Below are 18,006 nucleotides of genomic sequence, written 5' to 3'. Positions count from 1 at the left end.
CCTGACCCTCTTTCTGGACCTTGAATGCAGTCAGGCTTCAGCTTGGATTGTCCCTCCAGAGATGCCCTCACGACCACCTGCTAAGAGGCCGAGGTCAGGGCGCAGGGACTGGGGCCAGAAGACCCCAGGCTGGTGCCCAGGAGTCAGAACACTGACCAGCCAATTTCTACCCCACTAGCGGCCAGCCTAGGCCTGAGACAGAGTGGGGCAGACATCAAAAGACAGGATTAGCCAGGGGGTGGTGGCTCAGGCCCGTCATCCCAGCTGCTCAGGAGGCTGAGGTCTGAGCATCATGGTGCTGTCAGCCCAGGCAGACAAATCTGAGACTCTAATCTTTAACCATCAAAAAGCCAGAAGTGGAGGTGTGACTCAAGTAGAAGCGTACCAGCTGAAATGGAGCAAGGGCCCAAGACCCTGAGTTCAAGCCTTAGTACTGTCAAAAAAAAAAAAAAAGCCAGATGCCAGTGGCCCGTGCCTGTCATCCTACTCAGGAGGCTAAGATCTGAGGATCACGGTTCAAAGCCAGCCGGGGCAGGAAAGTCCATGAGACTCTTATCTCCAATAAAAACCACCAGAAAACCAGAAGTAGCACTGTGGCTCAAGTGGTTGAGTGCTCGCCTTGAGTTGCAGAGTTGAGGGACAGCGCCCAGGCCCTGAGTTCAATCCCCATGACTGACCAAAAAAAAAAGACCAGGCCCAATCTGCAAGGGACAGGGAGAGGAGGTCAGGGTCTGGGTCTGGAGGCTCTCGGGCTGGGAGCCGGCGTCCTCCCCCCCCCCTTGGCCCACTGCTGGCCTCCTGGGTCCGGCGTCCTCCCCTCCCCCTCCTTGGCTCACTGCTGGCCTCCTGGGTCCCTTCTCCTGGGCGGACTCTCCGCGTGTTCTCATTGAAAGGGCAGCCCTGCCCACCCCCCGGCACTCAGCATGAGGCCAACACGCGATGTGTCCTCAAAAATACTTTATTTGTGGAGGTTGAGGCCCGGCCTGGCCCCCGAGTGTGGTGAGGACGGCTCATGTCCAGGGCCTCTGGACTGTGCGTCTGAGATGGAGGCCGGGCCAGGCAGCTTCAGACAAAGGTGGCGCGGTGCGTGCCGGTGTGCACGGAGGGCTCACCTGGGACGGGGCTCGGGCCGGGCCCGTCTGACGTCTGCGGCCCACCGGGCCTCCCCCGGGGACCCGGCCACAGCCCCAGCCCGGGGCCCGGGCCAGTGACAAGGTCCACGTCGATGATCCTGTTGACTGGGAGGCCCTGGCTGCCACGGGCCCTGCCCCCTGCCAGGGGAGAAGAGAGGCTGTTACCCACTGGCCCAGCCCTGGCCTTCCAGCACTCACCCCACAGCCACGAGTGCTCACTGAGGCCCTCCAGCCAGGGCCCAGGCCGGGCAAGAAGGCCGGGGAGCGTCGGCTTCCCAGATGTGGAGCTGCTGCTGGACCCTCCTCAGAAAGGTCTGAGTCCGCCAGCACGTCTGCAGTCCCCAGGGTGCCCAGCACCCCCGGCCACCCAGAGCAGACCGCCACCCAGTGCCAGCCGGGCCCCGCGCCGAACCTCGCCCCACCTGGCAGCCTCCACCCAGGAGCTGCCGGTCCCTGTGCTGATCTGCCCGGATGCCCTGGCCGGGTCTGTGAGTGGGGAGCAGCAGGCACAGCTGCTGCGGGCGGATGGGGGAGTTTAGGCCTGGGATCAGTTGGCCTCCAGAGAGTGGGGCGTGGAGAGCCGTCTCCACCAGGCCCAGCCCCTCGGCACCCCACCTGCCCCCATACAGCCTGGCCCTGGCCTTGCCTGTGGTCCGCCCGCCTGGCTGCTGGTTCGGCACAAGCCCCTCCAGTCCTCCCCCCCCAGTCCCCCCCCATCCTCCCCGTCCCAGCCGGCTCGGGGGCATGTGGTGGCCCCTCTGGGATGGACGCCGGTGCGTTTCAGCCAGCAGGCAGTGGTGGGCCCGGAGTGCCGCTCGGCATAGGCCGGGCCGCCCTGAGAAGGGGCTGTGGGGACCGCGGGGAGCAATCCTGCTCCCAGGCTGTGAGAACTGGCGTGCTCCACTCACGCCCCAGCCTCAGTTCCCTCTGAGCTGCACTGTGGAGGCCCTGATCCCCTTCCTTTCCCCCCTCCCCCACAGCCCCCTTCCCCGGGGGCTGGGCGGCAGAGGGGGGGCCTCTCCAGCCTCTGCATCGTGAGCACCCCAGAGCCAGCACGTGGAGCTGACAAGACCGGAAGCGTCTCCCTGTCTTCAGTCCTCTGGTCACTCTGCACACATCCTGCCAGCGCTCCGGGGTCACGCCTCACCCCTCCTGGCCCCTACTTTCCACCAGGCTACAGGGCCGGGGCCTGCGGGGCTGTGTGTCTGCCTCCTGTGCCCGCGGGCTGTGCTGGACCCTGCCATGTCTGTGGCTGGGGGGGGGGGCCGGTCCAAGCTCTTCCCACAGTCCCCACCGGGCCTGCCCTGAGGAAGGGGCCACCGTAGCCCCCCCATGGGCCCTGGCCAGGAGGCAGGACAGGCCTTAGCAGGGCCTGCCTTGTGCCCTCTGCCCCAGCTCCCCCACGACCTTCCCTCCCGGCCTGCCCCTTGGCTGACCAGCCTGCCAGCTCATGCCTGCGGCTCTTCACCCACCCACTGCTGCTCAGAGGCCTGACAACCGGGATGCCCTCCCCTGCCCGGCGGGCACCCCTGGGCCACTGCCCTGACTCTGGCCGCTCTTCACCACCCACAAATGCTCTCCATGAAGCTATGTCTGATCTAGGCTGGGTCCTGCCACCCCCCAGACACAGGCGGGGACCGGACACAGGAAGGGGCACCGGCCCCTCAGCCACCTCCCAGGCTCTCCCTGGACCCCGTCCAGGCTCTGCCCACAACCTATTCCCGGGTGCTGTCCAAGGCCCGGGCTCCTGCCGGAAGGGACCCTAACCCGGCCCCCAGCCTGGGATGCGGCTTCACCACAGGCCTCCTCGGCCCCACTCCGAGACCTCCACACTCTGCGAGGGGTGGAGCTGGCCTAAAGTTCCTCACTCAATAAATACTGACTGGGCTCAAAGGGGGGTGAACACAGCCAGGGAGGACGGCGCCCCCGGGCCACAAGGTAGACAAAGATGGGAATGGGGGGCGCTGCGGAGCGCTGCTGGCCAGCCCCGCCCCGGGGGGCAGAGGCCAGGGAGCCGTCCAGGAGGGGGCGGGGCCTGTGGACGCTGCGGTGGACGCAGCTGGAGGGCAGGTTGTCACCAGTGGGGGCAAGGCGGTCAGCCAGCTCTGAGAGCCATGGCAGCTGGTGGCCGCCGGCACACCCGCAGGGAGCGCCCGGGTGCCAGGATGTGTGCTGGGCGGCCTCCAGGTGACCGGGCGGGCAGGAGTCGCGGCAGCTTTGGGGGGAGATGAGGTCCGGGTGCCTGGCGAGGCGGGCGTCCGAATGGGAACCCAGGCCCGGGGACGCCGCGTGGATGCCAAGCCGGGCCAGGGTCTGTGCTGGCCTTGGTGTGACGCCACGCAGGGCTGGGTATGCCCAGTTGGGGAGTGGTCACTGGCGCCAGGTTCCTGGGCTCCTGCCACAGGAGGCTAAGAGGTCCCAATGACCCCACCCCTGGGGCACAGAGCCCCCCCAAACCTCACTCCTAGGCTCAGCTGGTAGAGAGGAACATGGAAGGACCTCGTAAGAAGCACCACAGGCCCCAGAGCGACTCCATGGCCAGACACCCCCCTTCCTCCCCCGCCCCCCGCGGGAGACACTGGTGGCTGAGCTACCAGGACACAGGGCCTCGCCTCTCCTCAGGAGCCCTGTCCCAGGATAGCCTCTAGCCCCCCGGGGGGCTAGAGGACCTCACTGGCCAGGAAACTGAGGCTGGCCTCCAGTGGCTGAGGCGGGGGACAGGAACCCTCCGGGATGCGCATGGGACAGGCCCTGCAAGGGCTCAGATGCCCCTTGCTGCCCCTGCGACCCTCCCCGCACCGTTGCTGGCCAGGCACTCTCCAAGAGCCAAGCAGCCCTGACCTCTGACCCATCACCACCTCTTCCTCCCGGGAACAAGGTGCCAAAGGCAGGGTCCCCACGCCCTCCCGCGGATGTGGGAGTGCATCCTACTGTCTCACCCGGAGCAGGGGCCTTAGTGGCCCTGTCACTGAGACATTCCACAGCAGTTGTTAGACACCACGAGAGCAAGTCCAGGTGGAGCCTGCACTGGTAAGCAGCGTGGGGCAGGTCCAGGGCGGAGCAAGGCACACCAGGAAGCCCTGGCCAAGGAGCTGAGTACACACACACAGACACCCGCGGCAGACACACACGCACACACACACACGCACACACACACGCGGAGACATGTGCAAGGTAGACAGACAGACATGGAGACATGGGCGCAGCAGACACACACGCACACGCAGACACACCCACGGCAGACAGACACACACACAGTGACACATGGCAGACCCAGACACACACACGCACACACAGACATGCACAGCAGTCACACAGTGACACACACATGCAGACAGAGACTGGTACACTCATGACAGACATGCTCATGGACAGATATACTCACTGAGAGGTATGCGCACAGGAGACAAGCTCATGGACAGGCACGCTCATGGCAGACACGCCATGGCAGACACACAGCACACACATACAGGGACAGACACCGGCACAGCAGGTATCCCTCCCCCACCCGGGCCCTCTCCCACAGACGATCCTGAGAGGCCTGGATCCATCCAGGCGGCGACTCGCAGCGGATCGTCAGTGCCCACAGCTGTCTGGCAACACCACAGCCTCCAGCCCCGTCCTGCCAGGGCCCTGGTCTCCAGGCACAGGGCAGAGCCAGCTCCCTGCCCCCTGCCGGCACATACAGGGTGCTCCAGCAAAGGCGGCCCGGCCGGGTGCCACGCTGAGTGCTGCTGCCCCTGCCCAGTACCTCCATGGTTGGAAACCTGGTCCTGTGTGGCTAAACGACATGGCATGGCTCTCCACAGAAGCTGGCTGCACCGCACGGAGGGGCACAGAGCCAGCACACGCAGCCACACCATACGTCCAGTGCGCACCCAGGGGAAAGAGCTCCACAGCCGCCGGCCCCAGAGCAGATCTCAGCTCCTGGCTTGAGCAATTCTGGCAACCTCCGTCCACCCAGCACCACCTCCGTCCCAGAATGCCCCTGTGATGGGAGCCCGGGTGGGGCCCCTCAGGTGGGAGGGCCATGCGGGGCCACTCCATCCCCACTTTCGAGACGGCTGCGGTGCCTGCCTGGGGACAGCTGGGCAGAGCCAGTGCGAGGGGGCGCAGGGCTTTGCCAACCGAACGGTCTGCTTTTTTTTGTTTTTTAAGCCAGTGTATTAAGGTAAGTCCATTTAATTTCCCAGAAATGTGTGATACTTTCCTAGGGAAGAAACATATCTATACATTTCTAAGTTGTGGAAACACATTTTCAAATGAAAAAGAAAAGAGTTTGAAACTAGTGAGGGTTGAGATCTAGAGTTTATTACTCTCAGAAGGACACAGATCAGAGCACAGGTGGGAACTGCGAACAGGAGCCACAGAGGAGCGGAAGGACACAGGACGCAGGCCAGGGGCCCAAGAAGCTCACAGGAGACCTCAGAGGACAGAGTTCTAGGGAGCTCACCCTACTGCAATGCCCCCCAAATGCCCAGATGTGTGTGGTGCGCAGAACATGCACTGGCCACGGCTGCTCTGAGCTGGCGGAGGCTGGAGGCCGCGCCGGGAGCAGGGCCTGGCTGCCCCGGCTGCCCCGGCGGGGCACGGCGGAGGCACGGGGGGTGGGGGGTGGGGCGCGTCCACCCGAACAGCCACGCGTGCCCTGGAGAACCCGGCCAGTCCCGAGTGGGACCCAGGGAGGACGCATTCCTGCCAGGAGTCATGCTGTTCACCTGCACACACTAAACTTCATGCTTTCATCCGGAAACTCCTGGACACAAACACTCGAGACTGGCGAACGCCATGGGAGGAGCAGCACTGGCCCAGGGCACAGCACGCGGCCCGGGGCACGGCCGGGAGCCAGTGCCCCCCACGCAGCTGCGGGGCCGGGCCGGGGCCCCGGGCTCTGCGAACACAGGGGCTCGCTGACTTGCTCGGGGTGGATGCTAGTTACAGTTCCGACTTGAGACTGAGACACTGAAAAGCCAGCTGTGTGACTTCAAAAAGTAATCCACGTTTCACACCGGCCCTGCCCAGGCCGTCCCTGAGCCTGGCTCACCCCTCCGCCTGCGCGCCGCGGCGAGGTGGCCTGGCGGCTCGCCCTTGGCTGCCACCCACACCCGCGTCTCAGAACCGGCAAAGGAGGCCGTCCCGCACGAGGGCAGGGCAGGGCAGGGCCACGCTGTCCCTTTTACCCCCGAGCAGCCCGGGCGCAGGTCAGAACTTGGAGGTACCTGGCTTCGGGGGTCCAGGGAGGTCCTGGGGGCTGGGGGGCAACAGCGTGCTGTTGGGGCTGCTGATGTCCCCTTCCGCCACCAGGGTCAGGTCGGCCACGTGCTCGTCCTCCACGGTCTGGATGCCCCCAGCCTCCGCGTCTGGAGATGGCCTCCTCCAGACCTGCGCGGTGCCGTCCTGCCGCGGGGAGGGGCTCAGGGGCGCCCCAGGGGGCTCCGGGGCGCTGTGGGACGAGCTGGGACTCTGGGCTGAGCCCGGGCTGGTGGCCGGGCTGTCGCTGGGGTCTGGGGCTGGCTCCCAGCTGTCCCCGCGCCGGGCCACTCTCCCCCGGCCGTGGCTGGCTGCGGCTCTCTCGCTGAAGCCCTTGGCCGGGGCCAGCTCCGTGCAGCCGGCAGGGAGGCGGAGGAAGTCAGGCAGCACCAGGTCCTCCTTCCTTAGCAGTCCACGCTGGTCATCTGCTCTGTTGCTCTGAGCTTTGGAAATGAGCTCAAAAAACTCTGTCGGAGGAAAACCGAAAGAACGTCAGTGTTTTAGACTTCTGGGAGGCTGGCTGGGGAGGGAGAGGGGGAGGGGAGGGGGAGGGGGAGGGGGAGGGCCCGCCCCGCCCCGCCCCGAGCTGCCTGCTGCCCTGCACTCCGGCCGCCAGCCAGCCGCCAGCCAGCAGCGGTGAGCCGCAGCGTCAGAGCAGAGCCCAACACCTGGCTGATCGCACAACCTGTTTTCGCTGTGTAAAACGGCTAGCTGTAGGACACCCTGCAAACCACACTGCGAAGTCCCAGCCCAGAAAGCTCAAAACTGAGCACTGTGGGTGCTGAGTGCTGGGTGCTCCACAGTGTGCTGCTAGAGCTCTGAGTCCACACCAAAGCCCTGGCTCCCTTCTGAGGTCGAGGCAGAAAGGAAGGCCAGACCAGGGCATGACAGAGCCAGGGGCCCCTGCTGCAGCTACAGACCCAAAGTTGGAAGCCAGTGGCCTACGCACAGAGGACAGGGAGGGCCGCAGCAGGCATGACAGGGAGGGGGAGAGGGGCTCAAATTCATCTGCGTGCTGGGCAGAGGGCGCCCCCCCCCAGCCATCCGAGAGGAGGCCCCTCACAGCTCCTCCGGCCCTCAGAGCTCCGTAGCCCTGGGCCTGGACTGCTGGCTCCCAGGGAAGGACTCCCTGTGCCTGGCACCCCACCTGGCCCCCCAGAGCCCCTCCCCCTCGTGTCTCACTGTAAAGCTCAGGGTGCCTGAACGTGCCCCGGCGTGGAAGTGGCACCGAGTGCACAGACCCCAGGGAGCCCCGGCCCCGGCCCGTGTCCCCAGAGCTGCACACGGCCCGCTGGCTGGGAAGCCAAGGGAGGCAGGCGGCGTGTGCTCGCTGTGAGGCTGGGGCGCAGGTCTTGCTTTCCAAGCTTCTCGTCATAAGCTGCCAAAGGAAGAACGTGCTCCAGTAATGGCGCCTGTCCCTAGGCCTGCAAGGGCTCCGCGCGGCTCCAGGGCCCAAGGCGGGGGGGGGGGGGGGGCGGAGGTTAGCAAGCCGTAGGCCTTCCCGGCTCAGACCCCGCGCTCCCTCCTGGCAGCCAGCCACGTCCCCACGCGGGGGGGGGGGGGGCAGCTCACGTCGGGGGAGGGGAGAGAGGCTGCAGCAGTCACAGCCGCTGCCTGGGGTTGTGTAGCCTCTGGGCGCCCGCTGCCAGACGGGCGAAGGGGCTGCTGGATGGACAGAAAGTGGTAGTGCATTTACTGAAAACCAGGGTTTAAAGAGTACACATACCCTCAGCTTCGTCCAAATTAATTTTCTGATATTTTTTTTTCCCAATCTTTGCAATAGATTCTTCTCTCTTTGAAAGCCGGGGATCCCTAGCATTTTTTCCATTTTCTCCTTTTATTTTAATAGAATTAGACTTGCCTAGTGTTCTTTCCTCTCCCTGCATTAGAAGGAAAGTCAAAGTTCTACTTACATTTCAACATAGGACAATACACAATTCATCTGTCATACCTGAGACACAGGGGCATTGATACAGAATTTTTAGGTGCATTGCAGAAAATCAATCACAATAATTGCTTACAACAAGCACAGTATGTGTCCCCACCACCACTGCAGAAGAAAAGAAAGCGCAAGACCCAGCCGAGTGAGAGCCAGCCCCGGGGGAACCGAGGGGAGACCCCACGGGGCGTGGCGCCCACCCCTGAAAGCAGAGCCTCCCCCAGACACAAGCAGGGCCACGGCGGAGCCCAGCGGGGGGAGGGGAGGGGGGCAAGGAGCTGAGAGCTGCTGGGAAGGGCGGGAGCGGCAGGGAGGCCGGGGTGTGAGGGAATCACCGAGGCTGCGTGGCTTCTGGGACTGGAGCTCGGGACGGCCTTCTGCTTGCCTGGGGCGCCCTTCTGTTTGTCTGTGGATGCCAACACCAAGATGAGCTTTACAGCGGCAGAGGCTCACCACGCCGGCACACAATGCCAGCCGCCTCTTCTGCCTTGGACAGCAAAGCAGCAGAGAAGCCAGAGGTGCCCGGGCCTCCCCCGCCCCGTAGAACCCGGGGCGGCCTCCCCATCCTGCTCACCCGGCAGGCCACGGCCCTGGGCCTCCCAGGCCTCCCATCCTCCTCCCCACCTCCCCCACCCCGCAGATCCACGGCCCTCGGGTCTGCCCGGCTGGCGGTGGATGGGGCACCGCAGCGTTCTGCGTGAGTGTGCCGCCTGCTTTTTGGAGCAGCGAGCTGGAACCCCGTTCCATACCCAACCGCCTGCGCACTCCTTGGGAAGTAAGTTTTACAGTCATGACAAACGGGTCCAGCCTGCCCCTTCCCAGCAGGCCTGAGCAGGACAGGAGGCTCGTATCCACCAGTACCCAAGGGGGGGGGGGGAGTGCTGAGGCCACACCCCCAGTGGGCGGAGCCCTGGCCTGCACTCAGCCCATGGCCTCCAGGGCAGGGGGTGGGGGGTGGGGGTGGGGGGCAGGCCTCACTGCAGCAGAGGCGGTGGGGGGGGGCGGGAGGGGGGGCAGGCCCTCAGCCCACGGCCTCCAGGGCGGGGGCGGGAGGGGGGGCAGGCCCTCAGCCCATGGCCTCCAGGGCGGGGGTGGGAGGGGGGGCAGGCCCTCACTGCAGCAGAGGCGGTGGGAGGAGGCAAAGCTGGGACGAGGACTGAGCAGGAGGGACGCACCCCCACCTGGTCGAGGACTGAGCAGGAGGGACGCACCCCCACCTGGTCGAGGACTGAGCAGGAGGGACGCACCCCCACCTGGTCGGCAGCATGGGGACAGGCCTGCACCGCCACCTCACACACAGCCCTCGGGGTCGCTCCTCCATGCAGAGCACCCCAAGGCAAATTTCTAGAAAATTCCTCCTCCACCTAGACAGTCCCTGAATCACAAAGGGGCCCCGTGTCCCTTATGTCCTGCAGACTGAGTGTCCTCATGTCTGTCCTACCAGAGGGACAGTCCCGGAATGGCCCCAGCTGAACGGCCAGGAGGCCCTCAGGGCCCTGCCCAGCCTGGTGATGGCAGTGGGCAGCACCCCAGCTGAGAGTAAGGCCAGGGCGCCCCCTCCCCTCCCTCCTCCCCCCCTCCCCTCCCTCCTCCCCCCTCGCCCCCTCCCTCCCCCCTCGCCCCCTCCTCCCCCCCACATGAGGGCCTAAGGCGGTCAGTCGGAAGACAACAGCCACTCATCAACCGCAGCAGCAGGCTGGAGGCAGGGGCAGGGGACACAGGCCAACTCACCTTTCCCTCTGCAAGAGTCTTTCTCCTCCAGGACCACCCGCTGCCCGTCCAGACTGGAGATAGGGGCACCGAGGTCCAGGGGCTCCTTCTCCCCGCTCTAGAGACAAAGAGGACACACTGATCATTGACTGAGGTTGGAGCTTTCTGGAACACTTGCTCACAGCCCAGCCACTGGGTGCAGGAATGACCCAGGCTTAAAGGCATCTCATACGGGGTGCCCCCGGGCCAGGGCCCTGAAGGCCGGGCAGGGCAGCCCTTCCCGCAGTCAGGTGACGAGGGCACAGAGGCCATGCTGTGAGCACGACACGTCTCCCGCTCACAACCCCTGAGGGCTGGCCTAAACCTCCCTGCCTCCTCTCTTCCTAAACCTGTGAGGAGCACCCCAATGGAAATTAGGGCCCAGGGCCGGTGCCCCGCCTTTGCTGCAAGCGCCCTCTGTCTTGCTGGTCCCTCTTGCTGCTCACTCACCACCACCGTTGTTTGCGCCGCGTGGCTCGCGCCTGCAAGCCTCGCTCTCAGGATGCTGAGCGCTGAGGACTGCAGGTCAAAGCCAACCCACACAGTGAAGCCTGTGGGGTTTTATCTCCAACGTACCACAAAAAATCTGGAAGTGGGGCTATGTCCTGAATGGTAGAGAGCTAGCCTTGAGAAAGCTCAGGGACAGCATCCAGGCCCCAAGTACACATGCACACACACACACAGGGGTACCTGAACTTCTCGCTCGCATTTTAAACTCCCTGTCATTAGGAGTGTGCCTAACCTGACCAGAAAGGCGGGGCTCGAAGGGGCCACGGCTGGCCACGCTATGGCCAGCGTCCCAGCTGGACTTCGGTCTGTACACCTGCCAGGTGACTAAAGGGGTCACTGACTCCTGGTGTGGAGGAATGCAGGGTTGGAGGGGGCTGCCTGGGAGCCCCTGCCACGGAGAAAGACCCCTGGAGCACCAGACAGCCCTCCACACCTCACTTGGCAGATAGAGAAACTGAGGCCCTGGGGCTAAGCGACCACCTAGGCCCTGGGCAGGACGCAGGAGGGAGGCATGCTGGGAGCCGGGCCGGGTCTGCCTCTGCCCGGTACTTCTAGAATCTGGGGCAGGGCAGACCGCTTCAGGTTCCCCCTGAGCTCGTGTTCTTGAATAATTGAGTAAGTTCCTCCTGGTTGCATCAAAGCTCTTGAGCGATTTTGAAGCCAATTTGAGAGAAAAGTAACATCCTTAACATATGTGAAGTCACAGCCAAGGAAGGAGCCGCTGCCTCGGCACACCGCCACGCCCCCGCCGCGCACACTCAGCGCACACTCAGTGTGCTCACAGCAGCGGCGGCAGAGATGCCTGCCCGCCGCCGCTCCTGGCCTGCGTCTCCCTCCTCGGCCCAGCGCGCGTGCCAGGCGGCGCCCTGATGCATCAGGCGCGGCTCTGGGAGCGCCCGCCAGCCCGCAGAGGGCTGGGACGGCTCGGGGCCTCTGCGTCTCTGTGAGTTCCCTGAAGTAACGCCTTGGGCACATGGCAGGTCTTCCACAGCCGTGCAAGTGAACAAGGGTTTTTCCCACAGGGTGGAGTGGAGCGGCGGCAGGGAGGCTGTGGCACACGGCGTGCCCGTGCCAGCCCCTCACCGGGTCCTTGTCGGTGCAGAGATGGAGGCGCCAAAGAACCAGGCCAGGCCCGCGTGGAGAACACTCACCAGCCTCACCAGCAGGCTGCCCAGGTCCAGGCCGTACTTGGCCACCACGGGCCGCAGCACCTCCGTGACGGGCTTGGTGGGCTTGGCCTTCAGGCCCACGGACCGGTTAATCGGAACGAGATCCAGCCTGAGGGGAAGGGACGAGGGACGTTTTCAGAGACTCGCATCAGCCTGCAGTGAAGACCACAGGTCACCTTACGGACAGGACAGGGCACCGGACACAGCACCGCAGTCCTTGCGACCCGCTGGGCTCCGAGGGAGGGGGCCTGTGTGCGAGCAAGCCCACGAGGCCCCTGTGAACTCTGGGCTGCAGGGACATGCCGCCGGTCACTCCCGGCACCGCAGGCAGAGGGCACCCCTCCCTGCCCCACCGTGGTCCTAGAGCCAGGGAGGCCTGCGGGTGGGCAGGCTCCACCTTTGCCAAGCGCCAGATGGGGCACCGACCCAGGGCTGTGCCCGCTGGGGAGACGGGCAGTGCCCGGGAGTGACCGCGGCAGGAGGAGCCCCGAGGATCAGACACAGCCCCCGGGGCTTCGGAAGCCGCACTCTGCTCTTACCTAAACAAAGTGCGCTTCTCTAGCCGCAGGTCCCGCGACGCCAGGATGCTGCTGTCCTGGTGGAGCACCAGCGGCTGCAGCACAGAGAGACCGGGGTTAATGTGGGGGTGCGGGCCCGTGGGCACACAGCTGCACACAGCAAAAGAGCCGCGTCAAAAATAGCCCGCCGCATCGGCATGCAGGGCTCCGCACAGCGCAGCCCCGCAGCGCCCGCGGGGGTGGGGAGGCCGGCAGACCTGAGGCGCTAGCCGCTGGGCCGAGCGCACTGCAGCAGCCGCACGAGAGCTCACGCCTGGCCGGGCCAGTACCTTGTCCCCGCCCGCCAGGAAGAGGTCCACGGCGGCCCCGTTGATGCCCTGCCGCTCGCAGAGTCCCGCCAGGATGTCTTTGATGGAGAATCCGGACCTGACGGCCACCGAGCAGGAGGTCCCGTCCGGGAGGTGGATGCAGCAGTGCCGGGCAGCCTTGTCCCTCTCGGCCGCCGGGGTTCTGCAGGCCTCGGGCTGTGGGGCAGGGAGACGGGTCGCGGGTGCAGAGTGGCTCCCCAGGGAGAGCCCGCGGCCCACCTGCCCCCACACAGCCCGGGCAGACGCGGCTCTCCACCCAAGCCGTCTCCGGGGAGGCGCAGGAGGCAGGGTGGGGGACAAGCCCTTCACACCGCCCACCAGGGAGCGTGGCGCCCACCCAGGCCGCAGCTCAGCACAGACCCTCTCACCCCGTCACCCCCTCCCGACCCGCACTCTCATTCATCATCACCCTTCCTGACAGTCTGAGCGTTATTTCCAAACCCAGCCGGCAGAGTGGTGGGCTGGCTGCAAAGATGGCCGCACGACTCCCCGCAAGCCCATGTGGGCCTTGCAGGAAGAGCGGGGCCTCGGGGCTGCCTGGGGAGGCACGCGGGGCCGTGCTGGCTCCCAGCTTGGCCCACCAGAGGCCACGCCGTGGCCCCTGAGAACACCAGAGACACGAGACTGGACTGGCTGCTGCTGCACAAGCCCCCGGCCCGGGGCCACACAGAGGTAAGATGGCCCAGGAGCTTCCATGCCCAGGGACTTGGGGCAGCGAGAGCGCAGCCAGGGTGAGCGCAAGCTGGCTCCTGGCACAGCACGGCGCTAAGCCACTGAGGTTGGGGTGGTCGGGCTGCAGAAGAGAACGGGTCTGTGCAAAGCCCTCAAGCTCGAAACCCTACGTGGTACAACTGAAGAGCTCCTCTGCATGGAAGCAGCAAGCCCCCAAAACTCACCGAGGACCCCTCAGGTCCTAGGCCAGCTGCCCAGCCCCCTCCCCAGCTGCAAAGGCCAGAACAAGCCGTGGCCAGCAGTCAGCAGAGGAGCCAGGCTGCGCCAGACCTTGCTCGTAGCGGGAGCCAAAAACTCAAACAAATTAGAACACCAGGATTAAAGAAGCAAATGCAAGCTGGATTCAGTCCTCAAGCATCTTATCTGCCAAACAGTGACCCGAGCTGCCTCTGGACCCCTGAGCTGGGGTCCGGTGCCAATTTCTAAAATGAATGCTGGGTTTTTCATGGGACAGTCTCGTCCGCACAGCCTGCGCCCCGGCGGAGGGGGCAGAGGAGGGGGGAGGGGAGGACTCACCAGGTCCACGCTCCCTGAGGAGGACACGGAGCCCTGCGACTCCCGGCGGCACAGGCTCCCGTTGGCACGAAGGGCATCTTAACAAGGAGACAGCCGGTGTGAACCCAGAGCAACAGCCTGGACTGTCCTCACGTAACACAGAGACAGACACAACGCACACAGATACACAGACACAGACACGCACAGGCACGCACATACACACGCAGACACACAGACACACACAGACACACCACCTCCAGTCCCAGAACAGAGGGAAGAGGAACGGCACTCGGGAGGTGGGAGGCTGCGGCCGGGGGAGGCAGCCCAGCCAGCCCACACAGGGCCAGCCCTGTGCTCCCAACGCGCCCCTTCACCAGGCTCTGCTCTCCAGCTCAGAGGGTCCTCTTTGGGCCCCCGCGGCCGTCCCTGTGGACAGCAGCCGAGGCTCTGGCCAGCGGCTCGTCTGACCGTGTGTGGGGCCCGCGGCCTTTGTGTGGTGGCTGATGGCCCCTGTGCACCGTGAGGCCCCTCCACAGACAGGCTCCAGCCCCCGTGACCCCCGCATGCAGAGACGCTCAGGGCTCCTGTGACAGGCACGGCCAGGGCACAGGCGTCCAGAAGGAAGCACTGAAGCGAACCACAGAGGGGACAACGGAGCAAAGAGCCGGATGCCGACAGCACGACATTTTTCACAAATGTAAAAGTTGTTTGCTGACTTGCCTAGACCTAGACGAAGCTGAGGCACGGTCCCCGCAGGAGAGGGACACAGCAGTCAGCCACCCGCAGCGTGAGTGTGAGACGCCGCAGGCGCAGTGCAGCCTTTCTCATTCCTGCAGACGGCCTCGGCACCCTCACTGCACCCCTGGCCGCGACCCGGGACCCACACGTACCGTGGGCAAGGTCCCCCTGCTCCCTCCTCTTCTGGGATCGTCCCGTGCTCCGATTCCTGGACCAGGAGAAAAAGGCCCCTTTCCGCTTCCTCTCACTGTCCTCGTCCCCCGCATCTTCATTTAGGGATCTTCCTGACTTTGATTTTCCACTTAACTGCCAGAAAATTGGAGCCTCGATTAAATCACTGAAGTCAGGCGAGTGCAAGTAGTTTCCCTCTGTAATCCCAGCGACTGAGGAGGCTGGGCCCTGAGGCAGAGCCGTTCCCAGCGCTCGGGGGCCTCTGGGGTCACTCGGGGCCTCTGGGGTCGCTCGGGGGCCTCTGGGGTCACTCGGGGCCTCTGGGGTCGCTCGGGGGCCTCTGGGGTCGGGGAGCTGGGGGAATGGCAGACGGTGACAGGGTACGACGCGCTGACTCACAGCCCTGACCTGCCCGACCGAAACCCTTCTCTGCAAATACTTAAGGATATTTTAAAAAATGAATCTTGAAATGACTTGGAAAAAACCCACCTCATCTCTAATAAGCCAGTGAAAAGCCAGACTTGGAGTTCAAATGGTACAGCACCAGCTGTGAGCAAAAAGCCAAGCACTCAGGATCCTGAGTTCAAGCCCCAGAGCCAGCACACACACAAAAAGAACAAAAAGGACAACACTGTAGTGTTGCTTTACGTTTCATGAAGCCAAGGATCTGAATACAGAGCTGTACACAGAAGAACTCCATGGAACAATCAAGACCCTTCTGTCAGTCAAGGAAACTGCCCTGACCACGACGCGACCCTGCCCACAAAGCCAGAGCCCCGCAGGACGCCTCCGCGGAGGACACCGCAGCCTCCTGTCAGCCGGGCCGGCACCTTTTTCGGCGTGGACGCGCTGGAGTGCTCGGAGCTGAGGCTCTGCTTGGAGGCCGGGCTGCTGGGCACCGGCTGGGAGTCCGGGAGGGCGCGGCCTTCCACCTCCGCCAGCACGCAGTCTTGGTACATCTGGGATTTCAGGAAGCGAGTGTAGCTATCAAACTTCATCAGATTGAAAATCTGGGGAGCAAGCACCACACAATACGGTGACAGGAGGAGCCGGGGTGCCCGCCCCAGGCCCGCCCCACCGGCTGGCCCGCTCTGAAGACGCTGCCAGCCTGGCACTCCTGACGCCCGCCCGGGCCAGGCAGTCTCCTCTTCCCCTCAGGAAGCCAGCCTCTGCCCCTGCTCCATCACTCCTGCCCTGGGCCAACCCCACGCACAGGCAAAGCCAGCCGCTCTGCGGACTTGGGGCCTCAGGCTTAGAGAGCCCTTACTTAGGGAGGGGAGACCCAGGTCCGGAGGCAGCCTGGGGTCTCACAGACTGGGAGGCCTCCCCTTTGCTGTCCTTTTGTGTCAGGTCAGTCCTGCACCCCATGGCAGGGCAGCCCCCAGCGGGGCCTGTGAGGTGCAAGGTCCAGATGCGGCTGTTTAATGCCACCAGGCCGCAGAATTTAAAATCACACGCAGGAGGCGGGGGGGGGGGGGGACTCTCAGGCGGGGGGGGGGTCTCAGGCTGGCCAGCCCAGGCCACACGGTCAGTGCAGGGGCGCCTGGAATTATTCTTGTGGTGGTGGTGGTGGTTTTGGTCTCAGAGCCCTCACTGCACCTTGCGCCCAGGGACCCCTGGGGACCCCCACCTGGAGCTGCTGCTCCTTGAACATGTCGGGGTGCGGGGCGTTGAGGACGTCGTCCGCCAGCTGGGCCTGGCTGTCGATGTTGACTGGGGTGGTGGCCTTGCTGCACAGGAACTTGCTGAAGATCTCCCGAGCTCTGTAGGAAAGCTGAGGGACGGCCGGTCTCAGGGGCGGGGGCCACCCTCACGCCCGCCCCGCGGTCCCGAGCGGCTCTGTGAGGGCCCGGGGCGGCACATGCCCGCACGCGCGCAGGCCGCACCCGAGAGGGAGGCGCCCGGAGACAGGGACCGGCCCGGGGATGGGACGCACGGCGGCCAGCACGGTGCCGCCCTGGGCTCCCGCTGGCCCCACGCCCAGATCCGCTCTACCTCCAGCCTACTGAGGCCAAGGCTGTGACGTGGGCTCGGGGCTCACAGCCCTCACACACATTATGTTTAGACGGAGCTAAATGCCATCCGCATTGACAAGTTAATTCTGAAAAAGAAATGACCTTTCCAAATGCGCGGTGTCTCCCACGGAGCCGGCCCGGCCGCCGCAGGCAGGCGGGACTTACCTCTTTCTTGTCGTGCGCGGGGACATGATTGAAATATTCACAGGCCTGCCAGAAGAGGATGTTTTCCTCACTGAACTCTTTCCTTAGGAAGTCCTGAAACCGCAGAGGGGAGAGGTCACCCTGCGGCAGCACCCCACAGCTCGGTGCCGCGCCCCGCAGGGGCCAGCAGCAGGTGTTCACTGCCCTGTTCTTAGGAGTGCGTTGTCCCTGGGCCGCACCCGGCTTGCACAGGGGCCTTGAGTGGGTACTCTCCCCTCAGACCCCAGTCCAAGCACCGGCAGTCTTCAAGAGCTGCACTAGGCCGTCAAGTCTCACTCCCAGACATTTACAGGAAACTCCAGCCAGGCCAGGGAGTACACACCTGTAATCCCAGCACTCAGGAGGCTGAGGTGGAGGACCGTGAGTTCCAGGCCGGCCAGAGCTCGTAGTGAGACCCTGACTCACTTCAGGCAGAGAGGGGCGCACCCTAGGGAGACCGCAGGGCGGAGGGCCAGGGGGCCTGGACCTGCCGCTTACTCCGGCTGCCCAGTAACCGGGGGGACCCAGGACAGCGCTGGGCCGGGCCGCTGGGGCCCGCAGGGCGCTACCCCCGCTGAAGCAGCTCTGTAGAGCCCGCGCCCCACCCCTGCTACTCACGGAGAAGTAGCGCACACCCACGGGGTCCTGCAGCAGGCGCTCGAACGACACGGCCCAGCTGGCCACCCTCCTCTCGCACAGGCGCCGGCAGCTGTGCACGCTGGGCAGGCTGGCGTTGCTGCTCAGGCTGTGGTTGCTCACGCAGTCCTTCAGGTCGGCACCCGTCAACTCTGCGGGACCAGCACAGCGCGGCTGCAGCCCTGCCGCTCCTCCCAGGGGCCACGGTGCCCGCGCCCACGCCCGCTCTCTGCAATGCTTGCTGAATCACACCACACACGACACCACAACTGGCCCAGCACGTTCTCGACATACACAGCACTCAGACCCCCGCCCTGGCGCCGTTCACACTTACTCACACACACACGCTCTACACTACACCCACGGGGAGGAATGGGAGAATCAGGAAGCTTTAACAGAA

General features: G+C 64.8%; 1 protein-coding gene across 7 annotated transcripts in view; it reads right to left on the bottom strand.

Annotated features, from left to right (window-relative positions):
- LOC138822917 (regulator of G-protein signaling 12-like) overlaps nucleotides 1-18,006 on the bottom strand; it is a 74,861-nt gene continuing 56,855 nt past the window's right edge. For 4 of the 7 annotated variants that reach the window (XM_070015888.1, XM_070015893.1, XM_070015892.1 and 1 more), the window contains 14 exons: nucleotides 17,589-17,758; nucleotides 16,953-17,045; nucleotides 16,403-16,546; nucleotides 15,603-15,782; nucleotides 14,754-14,907; nucleotides 13,885-13,961; nucleotides 12,598-12,792; nucleotides 12,290-12,363; nucleotides 11,733-11,859; nucleotides 10,054-10,150; nucleotides 8,658-8,728; nucleotides 8,110-8,263; nucleotides 6,353-6,850; nucleotides 953-1,271 (listed from right to left, as the gene is read on the bottom strand). In XM_070015888.1, the coding sequence (XP_069871989.1) occupies nucleotides 1,066-1,271; nucleotides 6,353-6,850; nucleotides 8,110-8,263; nucleotides 8,658-8,728; nucleotides 10,054-10,150; nucleotides 11,733-11,859; nucleotides 12,290-12,363; nucleotides 12,598-12,792; nucleotides 13,885-13,961; nucleotides 14,754-14,907; nucleotides 15,603-15,782; nucleotides 16,403-16,546; nucleotides 16,953-17,045; nucleotides 17,589-17,758 (2,240 nt within the window). In that variant the 3' untranslated portion in view covers nucleotides 953-1,065. Of the gene's footprint in view, nucleotides 78-952; nucleotides 1,272-6,352; nucleotides 6,851-8,109; nucleotides 8,264-8,296; nucleotides 8,335-8,657; nucleotides 8,729-10,053; nucleotides 10,151-11,732; nucleotides 11,860-12,289; nucleotides 12,364-12,597; nucleotides 12,793-13,884; nucleotides 13,962-14,753; nucleotides 14,908-15,602; nucleotides 15,783-16,402; nucleotides 16,547-16,952; nucleotides 17,046-17,588; nucleotides 17,759-18,006 lie in introns of those variants that run through there. The other 3 variants (XM_070015887.1, XM_070015890.1, XM_070015889.1) reach the window with 3 other exon arrangements.

Source organism: Dipodomys merriami, unplaced genomic scaffold (assembly GCF_024711535.1).
Source record: "Dipodomys merriami isolate MVZ:Mamm:240054 unplaced genomic scaffold, mDipMer1.0.p SCAF_1175, whole genome shotgun sequence".
Taxonomy (NCBI): Eukaryota; Metazoa; Chordata; class Mammalia; order Rodentia; family Heteromyidae; genus Dipodomys; species Dipodomys merriami.
The sequence above is the reverse complement of the archived record's forward strand: the minus strand, read 5'-3'. Positions and strand labels throughout refer to the sequence as shown.